Here is a 17,783-nt window from a genome sequence, read left to right on the forward strand (position 1 = left end):
TATCAGGTGCTTATTTTTGAATTCCTAGTTTGTAGGTAAGTTTTAGTTGCAAAAAAACCAGGAGTACTGCCAAAGTCTTCTAAAGGTTGCCAAATCACAATGGGATTACCAAATAGCCAATCACAGCCCTTATATGGCCCTCAGGAACATTTTTTACTCTTGTGTTGCTCCCCAACTCATTTTACATTTGAATGTGGCTCACAGATAAAAAAGGTTGGGGACCCCTGCTCTAGTCTCACAGATTGGTAACCTAAGTCATCACATTAGCTGCAAACTGTGTATCCTGCCCTTTTGTGCCAGGTTTGAATGATTACAGACAGTGAATGCTTTTTAATTACGAACATGGTAACAAATAACTTTCATGTAATTTAGAATAATTTAGCAGCTGCTTGACTTGCCAGTCCTTCCAGCTCTTGGGTTAGCGCAAATGGATTTAATGCATGCACCCTCACCATGCTGATATTGCATGCACTGAAATCCTGTTTATATGCAGATTATATACAATGAAAAATATCAAGTTAATAAATAGACATCCACAGGAACGATATATCTTCGTGCCAATTTACATCTAAAAGTCCATTGTGAGACTCATGATACATATGTCCCATCAAGAGCCTGAAAGGTTGTCTTATATAGGTTAGGTTGATTTATGTAGCAAATATCATTGGCCTTGCAGCGGCAGCAACATGACTTAAATATTTCATAATTCTTACCAATAGCCTCCTGGATCTTTCTGCAATGAGTATGGCAAAATACATGATGTTTTTCAAACTGTGCTCAACAGTTCCATATAGAAATATAGTACTTACAGTGTCGGACTGGGACCCCAGGGGCCCACCAGAAAACCTTAGACCTTAGGCCCACTCTCCAAACAATTTTTTCTCCTTTCCTAACCCAACCTTTTTATTCTCCTAGTCTCTTATTTACATACTAGCATCTATCCTTTCATCTATTTCATCTCTTTCTTCCCATTCAGAAATAGGGAATGACCATGAAACAGGCCAAATGGTCAGGAGCAGGAGGGCCCACTGACACCTGGGCCCACCGGGAGGTTTCCTGGTATCCTGTTGGGCCAGTCCAACACTGAGTACTTAATGTATTTAATTATTGATATGTGTAAAACAATTGTGCAATTTGTGGGATTGAGCAATGTGAACATATAAACTGAACTCAATCCACCATGCCAGCCATCCACGGATATGGTGTAGTAAGGAAAAGTGTGGAAAAGTGGGGCATTGATCCCATTCCTACTGAGCAAAGATTCAAAATATTCACCCCCAGTATCTGCACGGAAATTGTCTGTCTCCTTTTCATAGGGGGTAGTTCAATATCCATGGGTTTGAACAGTTGCTAGCTAGTTGTGTACTATACTAGTCTAACCCCTATTTGGCTGTGATAACAGGCAATACCAGCTAGATAGGCTTTAGAGCATGGGGTATATAAGACTCTAACACACAAGATGGGCTTTTGCTATGGGGAAAAAAAGGGTGTAGTGCAACTTCAACTCACTTTGCTGTGTGCAAAGTAATTGATAGAATGGACACCAGAAGGTTCTTTTGCAGTAAAACAGAACTGAACTTGTTCATTTGCCCAAGTCAAATGAGTGAGGGTTCTGCGATAGCAGACAAAGGCACAGAGGATACAAAGGGATGGTGTCCACCGTTTTATCCCTCCTCAGCAGAGTGTGGGCAGGAAAATGCAGCAGCTACTGTTAAGTTTCAACAATCAAAATAAATACCAATAAAATGACATTAATTGAGGCTGATCATATACTGTATATTATTTACTGTAATGTATGTGTTGTACTTCAATATAATTAATAATAATTAGCAGTTTTCACCTGTATTAGGAACGATGATCACATGATATGGATATACCTGATCAGCATTGCTAATACTGATAAATACTGTACAGGTATGGGACACACTATCCAGAATGCTCGGGACCTGGGGTTTTCCGGATAAGGGGTCGGTCTTTCCATAATTCGGATCTCTACCTTAAGTCTGCTAAAAAAAATATTTAAACTCAATAGGGTTGTTTTGCCCCCAATAAGGATTAATTATATCTTAGTTGGGATCAAGTACAGGTACTGTTTTATTATTACAGAGAAAAGGGAATCATTTAACCATTAAATAAACCCAATAGGGCTGTTCTGCCCCAATAAGGGGTAATTATATCTTAGTTGGGATCAAGTACAGGTATTGTTTTATTATTACAGAGAAAAGGGAATCATTTAACCATTAAATAAACCCAATAGGGCTGTTCTGCCCCCAATAAGGGGTAATTATATCTTAGTTGGGATCAAGTACAGGTACTGTTTTATTATTACAGAGAAAAGGGAATCATTTAACCATTAAATAAACCCAATAGGGCTGTTCTGCCTCAATAAGGGGTAATTATATCTTAGTTGGGATCAAGTACAGGTACTGTTTTATTATTACAGAGAAAAGGGAATCATTTAACCATTAAATAAACCCAACAGGGCTGTTCTGCCCTCAATAAGGGGTAATTATATCTTAGTTGGGATCAAGTACAGGTACTGTTTTATTATTACAGAGAAAAGGGAATCATTTAACCATTAAATAAACCCAATAGGGCTGTTCTGCCCCCAATAAGGGGTAATTATATCTTAGTTGGGATCAAGTACAAGCTACGGTTTTATTATTACAGAGAAAAAGAAAATCATTTTTAAAAATCTGAATTATTTGATTAAAATGGAATCTACGGGAGATGGGCTTTCCGTAATTTGGAACTTTCTGGATAATGGGTTTCCAGATAAGGGATCCCAAACCTGTACTTAGGTACTAATTATAGGTAATTATTGATTGATTGAAGTTAAACACACATGATACGTTTTTAACTTCAATCAATTATGATTACCGGTAACTATAATTAGAACCTAACGGAGCTCTATGTTGGAGGCCGGGATTGACATGCAGCGGCGCGTGACGTCACTTCTGGGGCGGAGCAAGGTGTGAGGAAGGAGCTAGTGAGGCGAGCAGAAAAACGCAGGTACCTGGGGGGTCCGGGGTTGGCGGGGTCAGTGGGAGTGGGAATCGAGTAGCAGGGGGTGCTAGAGGGTGCTCTGGATGGACTTGAGTAGAAGCTGAGGGTGACTTTTTCAGCCCCTTTTGGGTGCTGAAACACTCGGCTTATACTCGAGTATATACAGTATACTCTATGGGCAGCTATCAATAGTTGATGTTGTATATTCGATAATAAATTTTATTTAGTTGCAGCCTCTACCACCAAATTTGGTGTGTAACCATTTTGGTAATGGTTTATAGGGTCCCGGGGATTACATTTATGCAAGTCATTGAAATGGAGGTGATCACTAGTGATGAGTGCAATTATTAGCCAGGCATGAATTTCCGCATTTCGCCATTGGCGGATTTATTTGCAAAACAGTCACAAAAATTTGTTGCGGAAAAAAGTCGGCACACAACAAAAAATTACTGCCCATGTCACCAATAAAAAGGCGTGCGCATAAAAAAAATTGTCACGTGTGCCGCCTGCAACATTTTTTTGGACGTGCATCATTTTTTTGACGCACGCAACAATTTTTTTTTTACATATCATTTTTGCCTTTTGGCCAATCTTTTAAAAGATTCATGAATTTTTCAGCGAAGCAAAATGGGACAGATTCGCTTACCACTAGTGATCTCTCCCATTTGGCTTTGCCCAAATATTTGCGAATCATTCAAATGATTCACAAAATGGCAAAAATGAATTCATTTTTTACACGGGCAACAATTTTTTTTGATGTGTGCGTCAATTTTCCACCGCACACCAAATTTTCCCACTGTGAATTTTGCCGCCTTTTCCACAAAATAATCTGCCAATGGCGAAACGAGGAAATTTGCAGTGAATCTATGCCTGGCGAATTATTTTGCCCATTACTACTTATCGCTAGTGATCACTACAGAGTGGTTTTTCTAGGTTCAAAATGCTCCTGAATCAAATTTAGGAAAGGTAGGAGATATGGTTGACAGAGATATGTGAGTGGTTTATTTGCGGTATTAATATTGATTAAATAAGACATGGATCATATTAATAACTGACATACCAACTGACATCATTTTTGTAACAATTTAAGAATATATCTTATCTGAAAAAGCAATTGTAGACAGTATCCAACAAAGGTCAAATATAATATTGAAGATTATTTATCTAATTGAACCCCATCTTTAGAATTTGCCATCTATTTGTAACACTTGAAATAAAACGGAAAAACAAAATGAATTATACCGGCCAATAAATCCATATTAATGACATTTTCTTAGAGACACGTAGAAATGTTTGCGTAGAAGTAAAACAACTTGCTCTCTGCAATGCTAATAAGTGTATTTAGAATATAAATGTGGTTCTTTTAACTGGAAGGTTTCTGAGAAAAGGCAAAATTCGTGGAGGAATCTAAAAATGAAGGCATGTGGAAACATTCCTTTCTGCTAAACATTGACTGACCAATTCACTTCACAGACTCACAATTTCATTTTGAGGTAGACCCTTAAAAGAAAAGTAAAAACTAAGTAAGCTTTATCAGAAAAGTCAATGTAAATACAGGTATCGGACCCCTTATCCGGAAACCCATTATCCTGAAAGTTACGAATTACGGAAAGGCCATCTCCCATAGACTCCATTTTAATCAAATAATTCACATTTTTGAAAATGATTTTCTTTTTCTCTGTAATAATAAAACAGTACCTGTACTTGATCCCAACTAAGATATAATTACCCCTTATTGGGGGCAGAACAGCCCTATTGGGTTTATTTCATGGTTAAATGATTCCCTTTTCTCTGTAATAATAAAACAGTACTTGTACTTGATCCCAACTAAGATATAATTACCACTTATTGGGGCAGAACAGCCCTATTGGGTTTATTTAATGGTTAAATGATTCCCTTTTCTCTGTAATAATAAAACAGTACCTGTACTTGATCCCAACTAAGATATAATTACCCCTTATTGGGGGCAGAACAGCCCTATTGGGTTTATTTCATAGTTAAATTATTCCCTTTTCTCTGTAATAATAAAACAGTACTTGTACTTGATCCCAACTAAGATATAATTACCACTTATTGGGGCAGAACAGCCCTATTGGGTTTATTTAATGGTTAAATTATTCCCTTTTCTCTGTAATAATAAAACAGTACCTGTACTTGATCCCAACTAAGATATAATTACCCCTTATTGGGGCAGAATAGCCCTATTGGGTTTATTTAATGGTTAAATGATTCCCTTTTCTCTGTAATAATAAAACAGTACCTGTACTTGATCCCAACTAAGACATAATTAATCCTCATTTTTTAATAAACTGAAGGTAGGAGATCCAAATTACAGAAAGACCCTTTAACCGGAAAACCCCAGGATCCAAGCATTCTGGATAATGGGTCCCATACCTGTAGAGCCATATGTACTCACAGAAAAGCTGCTCTGAGTCCTCTTTCAAAAGAAACACCATTACTTGTCTTCTTTTCTGTACACATGTACTTTGGTATCAGACTTCCTCTCTCAGAAAAATCCTTCATTCCTGGGGCCAGAGTCTGTGCAGCTCTCTCCTCTCTCCTGCTCCCCCCTTCCACAAGAATGCATAAGAACTCCCTCCCCCACCCTTAGGAATTGTAAACCCCCCTGTTAATGTTTTTACATTATGTATTGTCCTTCTTTATCCAAATCTTTAAAGGGGTGGTGCCTATAAAATACAGTATATACTACAACTACATGCTGTAACATAGTTTGCTCAATAAATATGCAACCTATTTATTGCAACTAATTATTAGTTGTATATTTAAGCAATTATAGAATCATAGCAAGTCAAGTTCCTGCAGTAAACAAGCCTTGGATAATGTCTATTTACTTACATGTGTAAGGATATCAACAGTATATAAATTAAAAGCTCTATTATTGTATTTTTTTAATGTACCATTTGTTTTACTATACTATACTACACTCATAATTAGCACTACAAAAACTATGCATACATACATACATGCATACATACTTACATACACATACATACATACATACATACATACATACATACATACATACATACATATAAATAATACTCAGCTGTCTGTCAATTAGTTCTGTTCCTCTACCAGGAGATTTGGCGAATTTTCCTTTCTTGGAGTTCTTGTCTGAATAGATAAAACCCAACTAATCTTCCCTTAGAGCTCAGCCAGTTAGAGGATCAGGCTACCTAGGTCTAATCTCTCAAAAGTGTTATAAATTAGAGCTTTCAATCATAGGCTCCCTGCCTCCATGGCTTTCGTATTTGTGTGGGTGCTGGGAACAAGAGCTATGTTCCAATTTGGGCCCAGAACTGGACTTACAGTGAAACAAGATGAGGATTAAAGAGATATAAATAAGGGAGTGGAGGGATAAAGACGAGGAGGCTTTAAAGTGTTATTTATTTCTTGCTTTCTTATACAGAATAGTGTAGTACTCGTTTTTGTAGGACAGTTTCTAGGATTAAGTAGGCTCTTTCTTCATATAGACTATAGAAAGAAAGAAAGAAAGAAATGTAGCCACAGAAGATAATCATATTTCTGTACAATGCAAGATAAATGGGCAGTTCCTTTTCAGTACTTTGCCAATTAACCTTCATTAGTTTACAAATCCATTTCCATCTCTAGGCTATTAATGTCCAGAATACAAGAAGAGAGTAATATCCCAATAATATCTCAGCTCAGTAGCGTATTATTTGTGATGCAGCTAGAGAATGATTTCCTTCAACAGCAGCAGTGTTACAGGATTAATGTGCCTGTAGATAAAGCAACGCACGTAGCAGGAATAATGTCTCATTAATATAAATGAAGGGGGTATAACTGGACATTCATAGGTGCACTTTGATCTAAGGACACTCATACCATGTCCACGTGAGAAGATGAATAACTGGGGAGAGAATAATTTGGGGTCTTTAGAGGTTCTTCAAAATGGTTCTTCAATAGCCGCGGGCGACGAAACAATAGCCGCGCAACAAAATAATAGCCGCGGGCGACAATTTTTTTTGTCGCACGACATTTTCGCCGTTTCGTGGATCTTTTGAAAGATTCGCGAATTTTTCGGCGAAGCGAAACGGAACAGATTCGCTCATCATTATTCTTCCCCTCTTGTATCGGTTATTGATTGCTTTATATGTTACTCTGTATGTCCAATGTATGCAACCCACTTATTGTACAGCGCTGCGGGATATGTTGGCGCTTTATAAATAAGTGATAATAATAATGGTGTCTGATGTATAAAGATGAGCAAAGTTTTTCACTTGGCAAAGTTTTGCTGTGAAATTAGTAGTTTCAGTCATGGCAATTCCCTTTGCAAATCTGTGCTAGAATTATGGATAGTGATGAGCGAATCTGTCTTGTTTCGCTTCGCCGACAATTTTCCGAATCTCTCAAAAGATTCGCAAAATGGCGAAAAATTTGCGAAATGGCAAAAATTACGTGCATCAAAAAAATTGTCGCCCGCGGCTATTTTTCCGTTTCGCGGCTATTCATTTGTCACCCGCGGCTATTCTTTTGTTGCGTGGCTATTCTTTTGTCGCCCATGACAATTTTTGGACGTGCGCCAAATTTTTCCACGGCAAATTTTTTCATCCGTTTTGCAAAACAATCCGCCAATGGCGAAACGCGGAAATTCGCGAATCCGTGAATCCATGCCTGGCAAAACATTTCGCCCATCACTAATTATGGAATGTGTTCTGGTTAAAAAAAAATAGTTGTAGCATAACGAGAAGGAGCTTATTTAGCAAATGCTATTGCAGAGCTAAATACAACTCAGTTGTAAAGTAATTTCAGTCTCCCATTGACTCCAAAAGATTTTGTCAAAATTCTCTCCAGTTAAGTGGCCACTTTCACACATCATAGTCCATTATAGTATTATCATCATAGTATTAGTCTATTTGAACACAATTTGTATACATCTTTATAAATATGCCCCTAGGAGTCATCTGACCCATACCTTCAGCACCATCTTCTGTTTTGTAGGATATTTTCCAGGTATCAATAGTATAAAATTTGTTATGAATCTAGGCTTGTGCGTCACACAGAGAATATGAAACGTTAGGAGAGATACTGCACTGTGATTTGCAGGCAATAGATAGACAAAGAGATAGAACAGGTGTAAAATGGAAACATTGTGGGTAAAGGAAAATACACAAATAAGCATGGAGTGTAGTGAGAGGAACAGCTATACCGCAGTGAGAAACAGTTAGGCTACTATATACAGGTATGGGACCCGTTATCCAGAATGCTCGGGACAGAGGGTATTCCGGATAATGGGTCTTTCCGTAATTTGGATCTCCATACCTTAAGTCTACTAAACAATCAATAAAACATTCATTAAACCCAATAGGATTGTTTTACATCCAATAAGGATTATTTATATTTTATTTGGGATCAAGTACAAGGTACTGTTTTATTATTACAGAGAAAAAGAAAATCAGTTTTAAAATTCTGAATTATTAGATTAAAATGGAGTCTATGGGAGACGGGCTTTCCGTAATTCGGAGCTTTCTGGATAACGGGTTTCCGGATAAGGGATCCCATACCTGTACTGTAAATACAGGGAAAACAACCAATTAAAGATTTCAGCATTTAGAAATAAAAACTTTATCAAACCCAAAATGACTGCCCCGACTACAGTGTTAAAGGGGTTTTTCATCTTTAACTTAGGTTTTATTTGTTTAACAGCTCTCTATTTTGATATCTCAGCAGCTATCTGGTTGCTAGGGCCTTGTTTACCTTAGCAACCATGCAGCGGTTAGAATGAGAGACTGGAATATGACTAAGAAGAGGCCTGAATAGAAACATAAGAAAAGTAAGAATAATAATACAATTGTAAGCTCACGGAGCAATAGTTTTTTAGCTGCTCGGGTCAGACCCCCATTTGCAGTCTGGAAAGAAATAGAAGAAGAAGGCAAGTAATTCAAAAACTATAATAAATAATAAATAGAGATGAGCAATTTTTTCCGCTAGGCATAGATTAGCCGCAATTTTCCACATTTCGCCACTGGCGAATAATTTCGTGAAAATTCACCACAACAAAAATTTGTTGCACATCCCAAAAAGTTGCAGTGGCATCAAAATGGGTGCAGTCAGAGAAAAATGGGTGCGGTCACAGCAAAATAGGCATGGCCACTTCAGAATGGGTGTGGACATGTAAAAAAAAAAAAGAAAGTCAGGCAACACCCGTGTTTCACAATTTTTTATCATTTCCCAAATTGTCCTGTAGTTTCACTAATTTGTCACGAAATGAAATGGGAGAGATTCGCTAATCACTAATAATAATAATAATAATAATAATAAATACCAACTGCAACGTTGTTTGGAATAGGACATTCATGGGGAAACAATACTCCGGGCAGGGAGGCGGGGTTTGACATCACAGGGGTGGGTCACACCATCATGGGGGCATGGCGATCAGTGATTGGCCAATCGCCATATCAATCTTAAAGAATCCTTCCCTGTTTACCAAATTGGAAAAACTGGGTACAAGCCACTGGTTGGGGATCACTGCTCTAGTAGTTAAATAAACATGGAAATAAACAGCAAGGTTCAACTAAAACTTGGACAGTGTGGTGCTTAGAATTTAACTCCAACAATAGCTTTAAATCTAAGGAGTCTGAGTCTGTGTGGGTCCATATATTCCATTCCAAAAACATACAAGCCATTAAATGGCTTCTTATTGACATGTCTAGTGTGTGTATGTAGTCTCCTTTGGGGCAACTGAGGAGCAATCTCTGTAAACATGTCGGTGCTACCATATAATAAAGGATAAATAAAATAAAGAGATCACAAACTGTAGGCAAGCAGTAAAAATCACTATTTGAGAAATAAAAGCTACAGGTATCTCGAACAATTGCCATAGAAAGCCACCGGGCTTTTTCAGATTAAGTGGACCCAGATGAAAAATGCTCACAACTAAAACATTGCAATAAAATGTGTCATTGCAGGAAAATATTCTAGATTGATAGTTTCATCAGCTGCCAGGCCAAGTTTGGATCATTTTTTTTTTTCTGCTTCCCAACGGACAGCTTGAGACTGTATCACACAGAAAGAGAAACAGGATAGTTTATGCCGTTTAATCAAGATTTGGAAAATATCAATAGGGAATTACGTATTCATGCAAAGTATTGTTCAAATGTACATTTCTAAGCAGCTCATTGTTAATGTTATCAAGATATACCAAGAGCTTCCTATTCATTTGTTCAGTATTGTCTGTACCCCCAACAATGCTACCCCTCTAAAATACACATTCTATAACTTGGCTTGTATCCCACCCCAAATTGTACAAGTCTCTCTATATAACTTAGCATTGTCCCTTTATGTAACCTAAAGCTACTAGTTATTACCAGCTATTACTAGTGATGAGCGAATCTGTTCCGTTTCGCTTCACTGAAAAATTCGAGAATTTTTCAAAAGATCCGTGTAACGGCGAAAAATTCGCAAAACGTCCGTGACTATTCTTTTGTCGCCTGCGGCTACTATTTTGTAGCGCGGCTATTGTTTCATCACCCGCGGCTATTATTTTGTCGCCCGCAGCTATTGTTTCGTCGCCTGCGGCTATTATTTTGTCTCATGGCTATTATTTTGTCGCCCGCGGCTAATATTTTGTCTCATGGCTATTATTTTGTCGCCCGCGGCTAATATTTTGTCGCACGGCTATTAGTTTGTCGCGTGGCTATTCTTTTGTCGCCCGTGGCTATTATTTAGTCGTGCGGCTATTCTTTTGACACCCGCGACTATTCTTTTTTGATGCCGGCAACAATTTTTGGATGTGCGGCGAATTTTTCCGCAGCAAATTTTTCCATCTGTTTCACAAAACAATCCGACAGTGGCGAAACGCAGAAATTCGCTGCGAATCCATGCCTGCCGAAACATTTCGCCCATCGCTAACTATTACATATTTTATGTAAACTGTATTGAACTGGTACTGGTAAGGGATCCTTTATCCAGAAACCTGCTATCCAGAAAGCTCTGAATTATGGAAAGGCCATCTCCCATAGAATCCATTTTATTCAAATACTTCAAAGATTTTAATGCAGAATAATCCTAATGGGTTTAGCTAGTGTTTAAATACATTTTTAGAAGACGTAAGGTATGGAGATCCAAACTCAGGTTCCGAGTATTCTGCATTACAGGTCACATACTTGTATTATTGTCCTATATCTAAATATGGCTTAGCACTTCCTTATAGATATTCTCAATGTTTAATTTCTACCCCTGTTTGCACCTTGTAGAGCAATGCTTACCTTTGTGGCAGTTCATTATAAAACAGATACAAATAGAAGATGTCAACATTTTGATCTCTAATCTAATCTGACTTCTGTTTAGAAATACATTCTTTGCTATGCATAAAATTGGTCATTTCAATAGGCAGTCTTCACTAATAAAGGTAAATAGGGGAAGCTTGAAATTGATTGCATCCCAAGGCCCAGTAGTTTTAGGGGCAAGATATACTAATATTTATGGCTAAACAGGCTTAGAAAGACTTGATATGAGAAGGAATTATGAGATATGAGAAGGAATTATATCTTCTGTATTCTGGGGATTGTGTCCAGGAATGACTAAACCTACTTCCTAAAGCTGAATCTCTACATTACCTTATTTACTTAGCCATTACCTTATCTACTAACACTTAACATGCCAAAAACTAGGCTACAACCTCTGTGGGACAGATGTGTCTTAAAACAGATGACAGCCAAAACAGTTTGTATGTTATTGCTAGGTATTGGCCATAATTATTAAGGACCTTAGGGATAAAAAGGATGACTTCAAAAGGCTGTGAGGGGATGGAGGCTTGTGATGTTGGCTGGGGTTGTTCTCAGAATTTCAGCTCTATAATGGGCAGCATGGTGGCTCAGTGGTTAGCACATTTTCTTTGTGCGTTTCCTCCAGGTACTCTGGTTACCCCCTCCCCACTACAAAAACATACAGGCAGGTTAATTGGGTCCTGATGAAGAATTGCCCCGTGTGCATGAATGTGATATGAACCTTAGATTGTAAGCTCCCTTGGGGAAAAGACTGATGTAAATCATGTATATCCAGGGTCGGACTGGGCCGCCGGGACACCAAGCAAAATCCCGGTGGGCCCCGGCGGGGGGGGAAGTTAGGGGATATGGCTGGCTGGGGCACCTGCAGCCCCCCTGGGCCGGGAGCCCCGGTGGGCCCTGCACCCCCCAGTCCGACCCCGTGTATATCTCTGACAATTGCTGCAGAAATGTGTGGTACTATGTATATAATTAGTAACGATGAGCAATCGATTAAAAAAAACCCTTTGTAATTCATTCATAGGAATGACAATGCTAATTGACACCAAATCAGTCTAAATTCATACAATTGACAAAAACATAACATTTGGATAATTTCCTCATCCCTTCTTCCTATTCCACTAACCCTTATTGCCAGCTGATTGCATAGAATCATAGGAAATAGTATGAGCAAACTCCTTGAAATGAAATATTTTCTACCGTGTAGCTGGGTTATGAAAATATACCCGACACTGAGCTTCTTTTTCTGCTTGCCTCTCATACAGATCCCAAGAAGCGTTTCATTTAATACAAGCTCAAATTCCAGCGAACTGTCAAGGAAAGAATATCAACATGACAAGAACTGCAACTCGCACAATGTAAGTGCACCAGTTCCACAACAACAGGGAATGTTCTGCATGTTGATCCATATGAATCTCCATCTGTCACACCTATGTTGCTGAGTTTACATTGTTCAATTGCAAATCAACTTCTTGGGGCAGATTTATCAAAATGTAAATTTGGAGCTTTATACATAAAAACTCACCCATGCTCTATTCATTCCTATGGGATTTTTAGAAGCATATTTATCAAATAGTGAGTTCTAACTTTCACCCATTCATAAATATACTTCTAAAAATCTCATAGGAATGAATAGAACATGGGCAAGTTTTTATGTATTAAGCTCTAAACTCACATTTTGATAAATTTGCCCCCTTCTGTTGGATTTTTCCAAAATCATTATTTTTTTAGTACACCTTCAAATGTTCCTGTTTAAATGGTCTGTGATCCAAATGCTGGCTCTATATGGTAACTTTTTTAGCCCTAAAGGGGTGGTTGACTTTTAGGGCCAGATTTATCAAAATGTGAGACCTAGGGGCAGATTTACTAATCCACGAATACGAATCACAAATGGGAAAAATTCAGATTGGAAACGAAAATTTCTGAAGATCGCAAATATCCCGAAAATGCTTACGAAAAAATCGTATTACTCACGATAATATCGTATTGGTGATCTGAAAGTCACAAAATTTTCGTACCGACCATTGTAAACAGCGGCAGAGCCTTTCCGAATTTTTCTCGCTGCCGCACGAAAAAGTCGGGAGCGCGCAAAAAAAACGGCAACAATATGCTCGGAGCGTTCAGGTCTTAGTGAATCTCCCCCTTGAGCTCATCACAAAAAAATGGGATTTTCGGAAGAGTATTTATTAAATGGTGAACTGTAACTTTCACCCATTAATAAAATAAGCTTTTAAAAATCCCATAGGAATGAATAGAAAGTAGGTGGATTTTTCTGTGGTGAGCTCTAATCTCAGATTTGATAAATCTGCCCCTTAGTATGAAGATTCTCATTCATCCAGGTCATTATACACAGTATCTAGTAGTAGTGATGGGCGAAAAAAGATGCCAGTAGTGATGAACACATTTTTTCACCAGGCATGGATTCGTAGCAAATTTTTACATTTCGCCATTGGCGAATTGTTTTGCAAAACTTCATCAAAAATCCGCTGCAAAAAATTTGTTGGGCGTCAAAAAAAAGTCACAGTCGCATCAAAATGGGCAATGTTGCATCAAAAATAGGCGCGGTGGGGAAAAAACAGGTGCGGTTGCGTCAGAAATAGGACAAAAAAAATGGCGCCCACGTCAAAAAAATTAAAGAGGGCAAATAAATGAAAAACTATAAAAAATGAAGACCAGTTGAAAAGGTGTCAAGAAATTTTCCAGTTGTTTTAGACTTAATTCTACTAGATAGTGATGAGCGAATCTGTGACGTTTCTCTTTGCCAAAAAAATTGCCGTGAAATGCCGAAAATGTTGTGTGTCAGTAACATTTCGCAAATTTTTCGGCAAAGCGAAACGGGACAGATTCACTCATCACTATCTAGAAGAATTAAGTCTAAAACAACTGGAAAAATTCTTGACAACTTTTTCAACTCGTCTTCATTTTTTATAGTTTTTCAATTATTTGCCCTTCTCTTCTAACTCCTTCCAGCTTTTCAAATGGAGGTCACTGACCCGGCAGCCAAAAAAACCCCAAAAACGATGGCTCCATGATTCTACAATGTTATTGTTATTGTTACTTTGTTTTACTTTGTTTCTCCACAATAGAGGAAAATTAACACTTGCTTTCATTGACTTTTATAACATCTCAACAAATTTTAGATGGAAGAATTAAAATTTTTTAATCTCAATTTTTATAGAAAAATAAAAAATGGATAGAAAAAAAAAAAACAGAACCTGATTTTGGCTACCATTTTCTCTAATTTAGGCAAAGAGATTAAATAAATTAGCCACTCAAAATAGTTAAAGGAGAGGAAAAGCTACTAAGTTTATTTCCAATAGATCAGCTGCAATAGAGCAAGGTAGAACGCTATATTTATTCTGTACAATGCTTTACCATACCTGAGTAAACAGCCCCAGAGGCTTTTATCTGTATAAGAGAAAACCGTGTGGTTTCACAAACAAATCATTAAGGTTGAGGAGACTGTCTCATACAGATACAAGTAAACAAAAGGAATTCTGGGAATTAATTCAAAACACCTAAAAAAAATCCCATTTACATGGGTTTATCCTATAGGCTAAAGCTCACCCACTGGGTTTTAAAGCAGAAGCCAGGATAATAGCTGATCAGATTCCCAACTACAGACCGGTTTCACCTTTCTTGAGGCTCATCAAGAGCAACTTCCATGCTAGCTTAGTCTGATGTCACTTTCCTGCCTGCATCTCTCCCACTGCCTTGACTCTCACTGAGGGGAAGGGGGAGGAGAGAGAAGGGAGGAGGGAGGGAGAGAGAGAGAGAGGAGCAAGCTGTACAAGCTCATGCTGTGCCATGAAAAGTTTGAGCTGAGAGAAGGAAGTTTGATAATGTAAGCCATGAGTACAGAATAGAAGGAAAGAAAGGTGGTCTTCTTACAGAGGACTCAGGCAGCAATAAGTGTGCTTTGTGGGTTCAACATGTATTTTTCTATTTCAACATACTTCAGCATACAGTGCATGAAACACATGACTTGATCCGTAAAAAAAATGCAACTATGCAAACTATTGAATTAAGTATTCTTAAACTGTCCTTGAACTATATGACCCCATATCTGAGTTTGACTTTTTTTTAATCCCACAAACTCATTTTAAACCAGAAATTAGGTATGATTTATACAAAATCTGCACAGTCATGTCTTAGCTAGAGGATGTGAGCTCCATAGCATGCTTCAGGCATGCTGGTGATATTTTATGATACATATTTTATGAAATATGTCTAGACTTCTGTTCTTGTGCCCTTCAGCTATGCATTTAAGAGTAGGTAAAGCTTAGGGTAGTCAGCAGAGCAGCTAGAGGCACCACGAGGAGAGCTGTAGGGTTAGTACCTGACTGTCAAGCAGCTCAGGAATAGAAATGAGAGTTAGACTGAGGCAGAGCAGCTAAAGATTCCAACAACGAGAGCAGAAAGTCAGTGCCATTTTTTGGAGTGCAGAGACCTTTGGCTATGCCTTGAATTAAGTGCTGCTTGCGTTGGGCAACAGTCAATCCAAGAGGAATGGGCAGGGATTGGAACGCAGGCATTAATCCATCCTGCCCATACCTTGCATGTTATTCAGATGAGCAATGTAGGGAGTGACATGAGGTGCAGCCTATCCCCTAGGCAGATAGGGGATGTAACATTAGTGATGAGTAAATCTTTTCGCCAGACATTGACTTGCGGTTGAATTCTGAATTTTGCAATTGGCGAAAAATTTGCAGTTACATCAAAAAAAGGTGTGGCTGTGTCAAAAAATTTGCACGCATAAAAAAAAATTGTGCGGTACCCATATTTCGTGAGGTTTTTCTCATTTCTTTCCCTGCAGATTTGCAAATTTTTTGGTGAAGCGAAACCGGACGGATTTGCTCATCAATATTTGCTATGCCTCATGATGCTGCTCACTGCATAGAGCATTGGATTTTTGATCCGGCTCTCACTGCAGAGACAACAGCAACAGACCCCTGGGCACAAATAATATTTATTTGAGCGCTAAGGGATGCAATTTTGTATATATATATATATATATATATATATATATATATATATATATATATATATATTAGTGATCTCCAACCAGTGGTTCATGAGCAACATGTTGCTCCCCACCCCCTTGGATGTTGCTCACAGAGGCATCAAAGTAGGTGCTTATTTTTGAATTTCTGGCTTGGAGGCAAGTTTTGGCATAAAACCCAGTGTAAAGCCAAACAGCCCTGTAGGCTGCCTGTCCATATAGGGGGCTACCAAATAGGCAATTATAGCTCTTATTTGCACCCCCAGGAACTTTTCCATGCTTGTGTTGTTCGCCAACACTTTTCCCATTTGAATGTGGCTCACGGGTATAAAAGTTTGGGGATCCCTGATATATAAAATCACAAAATGCTTAAAAACACAAGTGGGCAACACCACTAATATGGAAAAGCTGCAGCCTTAATGCAAGCACACACACAGGCCACATTAGAACTGTAGATCTACAAACCTGACATCCTTGTTATTATCTTATCTGATGCCTTGGTCTCTTGGGACTGGAACAGAGGATGAAAAAGGGGAGGCAAAGTGAACTTGGGATCAAATAAATTGTGTTTAGAATGGTCAAAGAGCTCCTAAATAATATTAATCACAAATAAAATGATGTAAGAAGCGATGACACTAGATGCCTTTATAAATAGCCCGTGTTTTCACAGCAAGTCCAGATTGCTTGACCTTTTCTTAAATCCATCAGGCGAACATCATAAATTCAGGGAAAATCTGTGTGACCTTCTCACAGGCGCAAGATTACACAATACTTCAATTTTCTGTCTCTCTTATGGTTTGTACAGAACTGTAAAATGCCAGAGATAAATATGAAGATTGTGTTGAAATGATTGATGTCTTCCCTCGTCTCTTTTTATAATTCCAGTAGAACATAAAGTAATCCCAGGTTCACCTCCGTAAACTGACATTAAAGAAAACAGGAAAACAAAATCGATAACAACACATTGCCTCGGTGCTTTATTAGCGGAAGCCATTTATTTGCCCCCTTTAGTACTCTAGCACTTGTGTTAAGGATTATTGTAATTATCTCTTTAATGTTTTATAAATTACATGCACCTACAACTCATTCGTGCTTTAAATACCAGGAGTAATTGTACAAATCATATATGTCACAAGTAGCTCGTACTTGATGGTTTCTTAACTAGATAAATCCATGTTGGTGGCAAAAAAAATCCAGTTGGGTTTATGTAATGTTTACATTAAAATTTTGTAGTTCTTTAGTATGGGGATTCAAATTACTGGAAGACCCCATATTCAGAAATCCTGATTATGAATAACTGGTCCCATACCTGTACTGTATTTGTTCTACGCTATTTGTTTTTGGCACAGACACTCAAGGTTAGACTGGGGTATCCAGGGCCCACCAGGACCGCAACTTTAAGGACCCTCCTTTGATACACAAGGGTCCTCCTCCATGCGTTTTCATTACAACCCCCTCCCCTGCATACTTCATATCTCCATTCTATTCTCCTTTCATTTGCAGCTGTA

The 17,783-nt window shown here is 38.2% G+C and overlaps 1 protein-coding gene across 1 annotated transcript in view; it reads left to right on the forward strand.

Annotated features, from left to right (window-relative positions):
• luzp2 (leucine zipper protein 2) overlaps positions 1-17,783 on the forward strand; it is a 337,413-nt gene that overhangs the window by 302,460 nt on the left and 17,170 nt on the right. Inside the window, exon 10 of the mRNA XM_002936503.2 lies at positions 12,539-12,631. Coding sequence (XP_002936549.1) covers positions 12,539-12,631 — 93 coding nt within the window. The remainder of the gene's footprint in view (positions 1-12,538; positions 12,632-17,783) is intronic.

This window comes from Xenopus tropicalis, chromosome 4 (assembly GCF_000004195.4).
Source record: "Xenopus tropicalis strain Nigerian chromosome 4, UCB_Xtro_10.0, whole genome shotgun sequence".
Lineage (NCBI taxonomy): Eukaryota > Metazoa > Chordata > Amphibia > Anura > Pipidae > Xenopus > Xenopus tropicalis.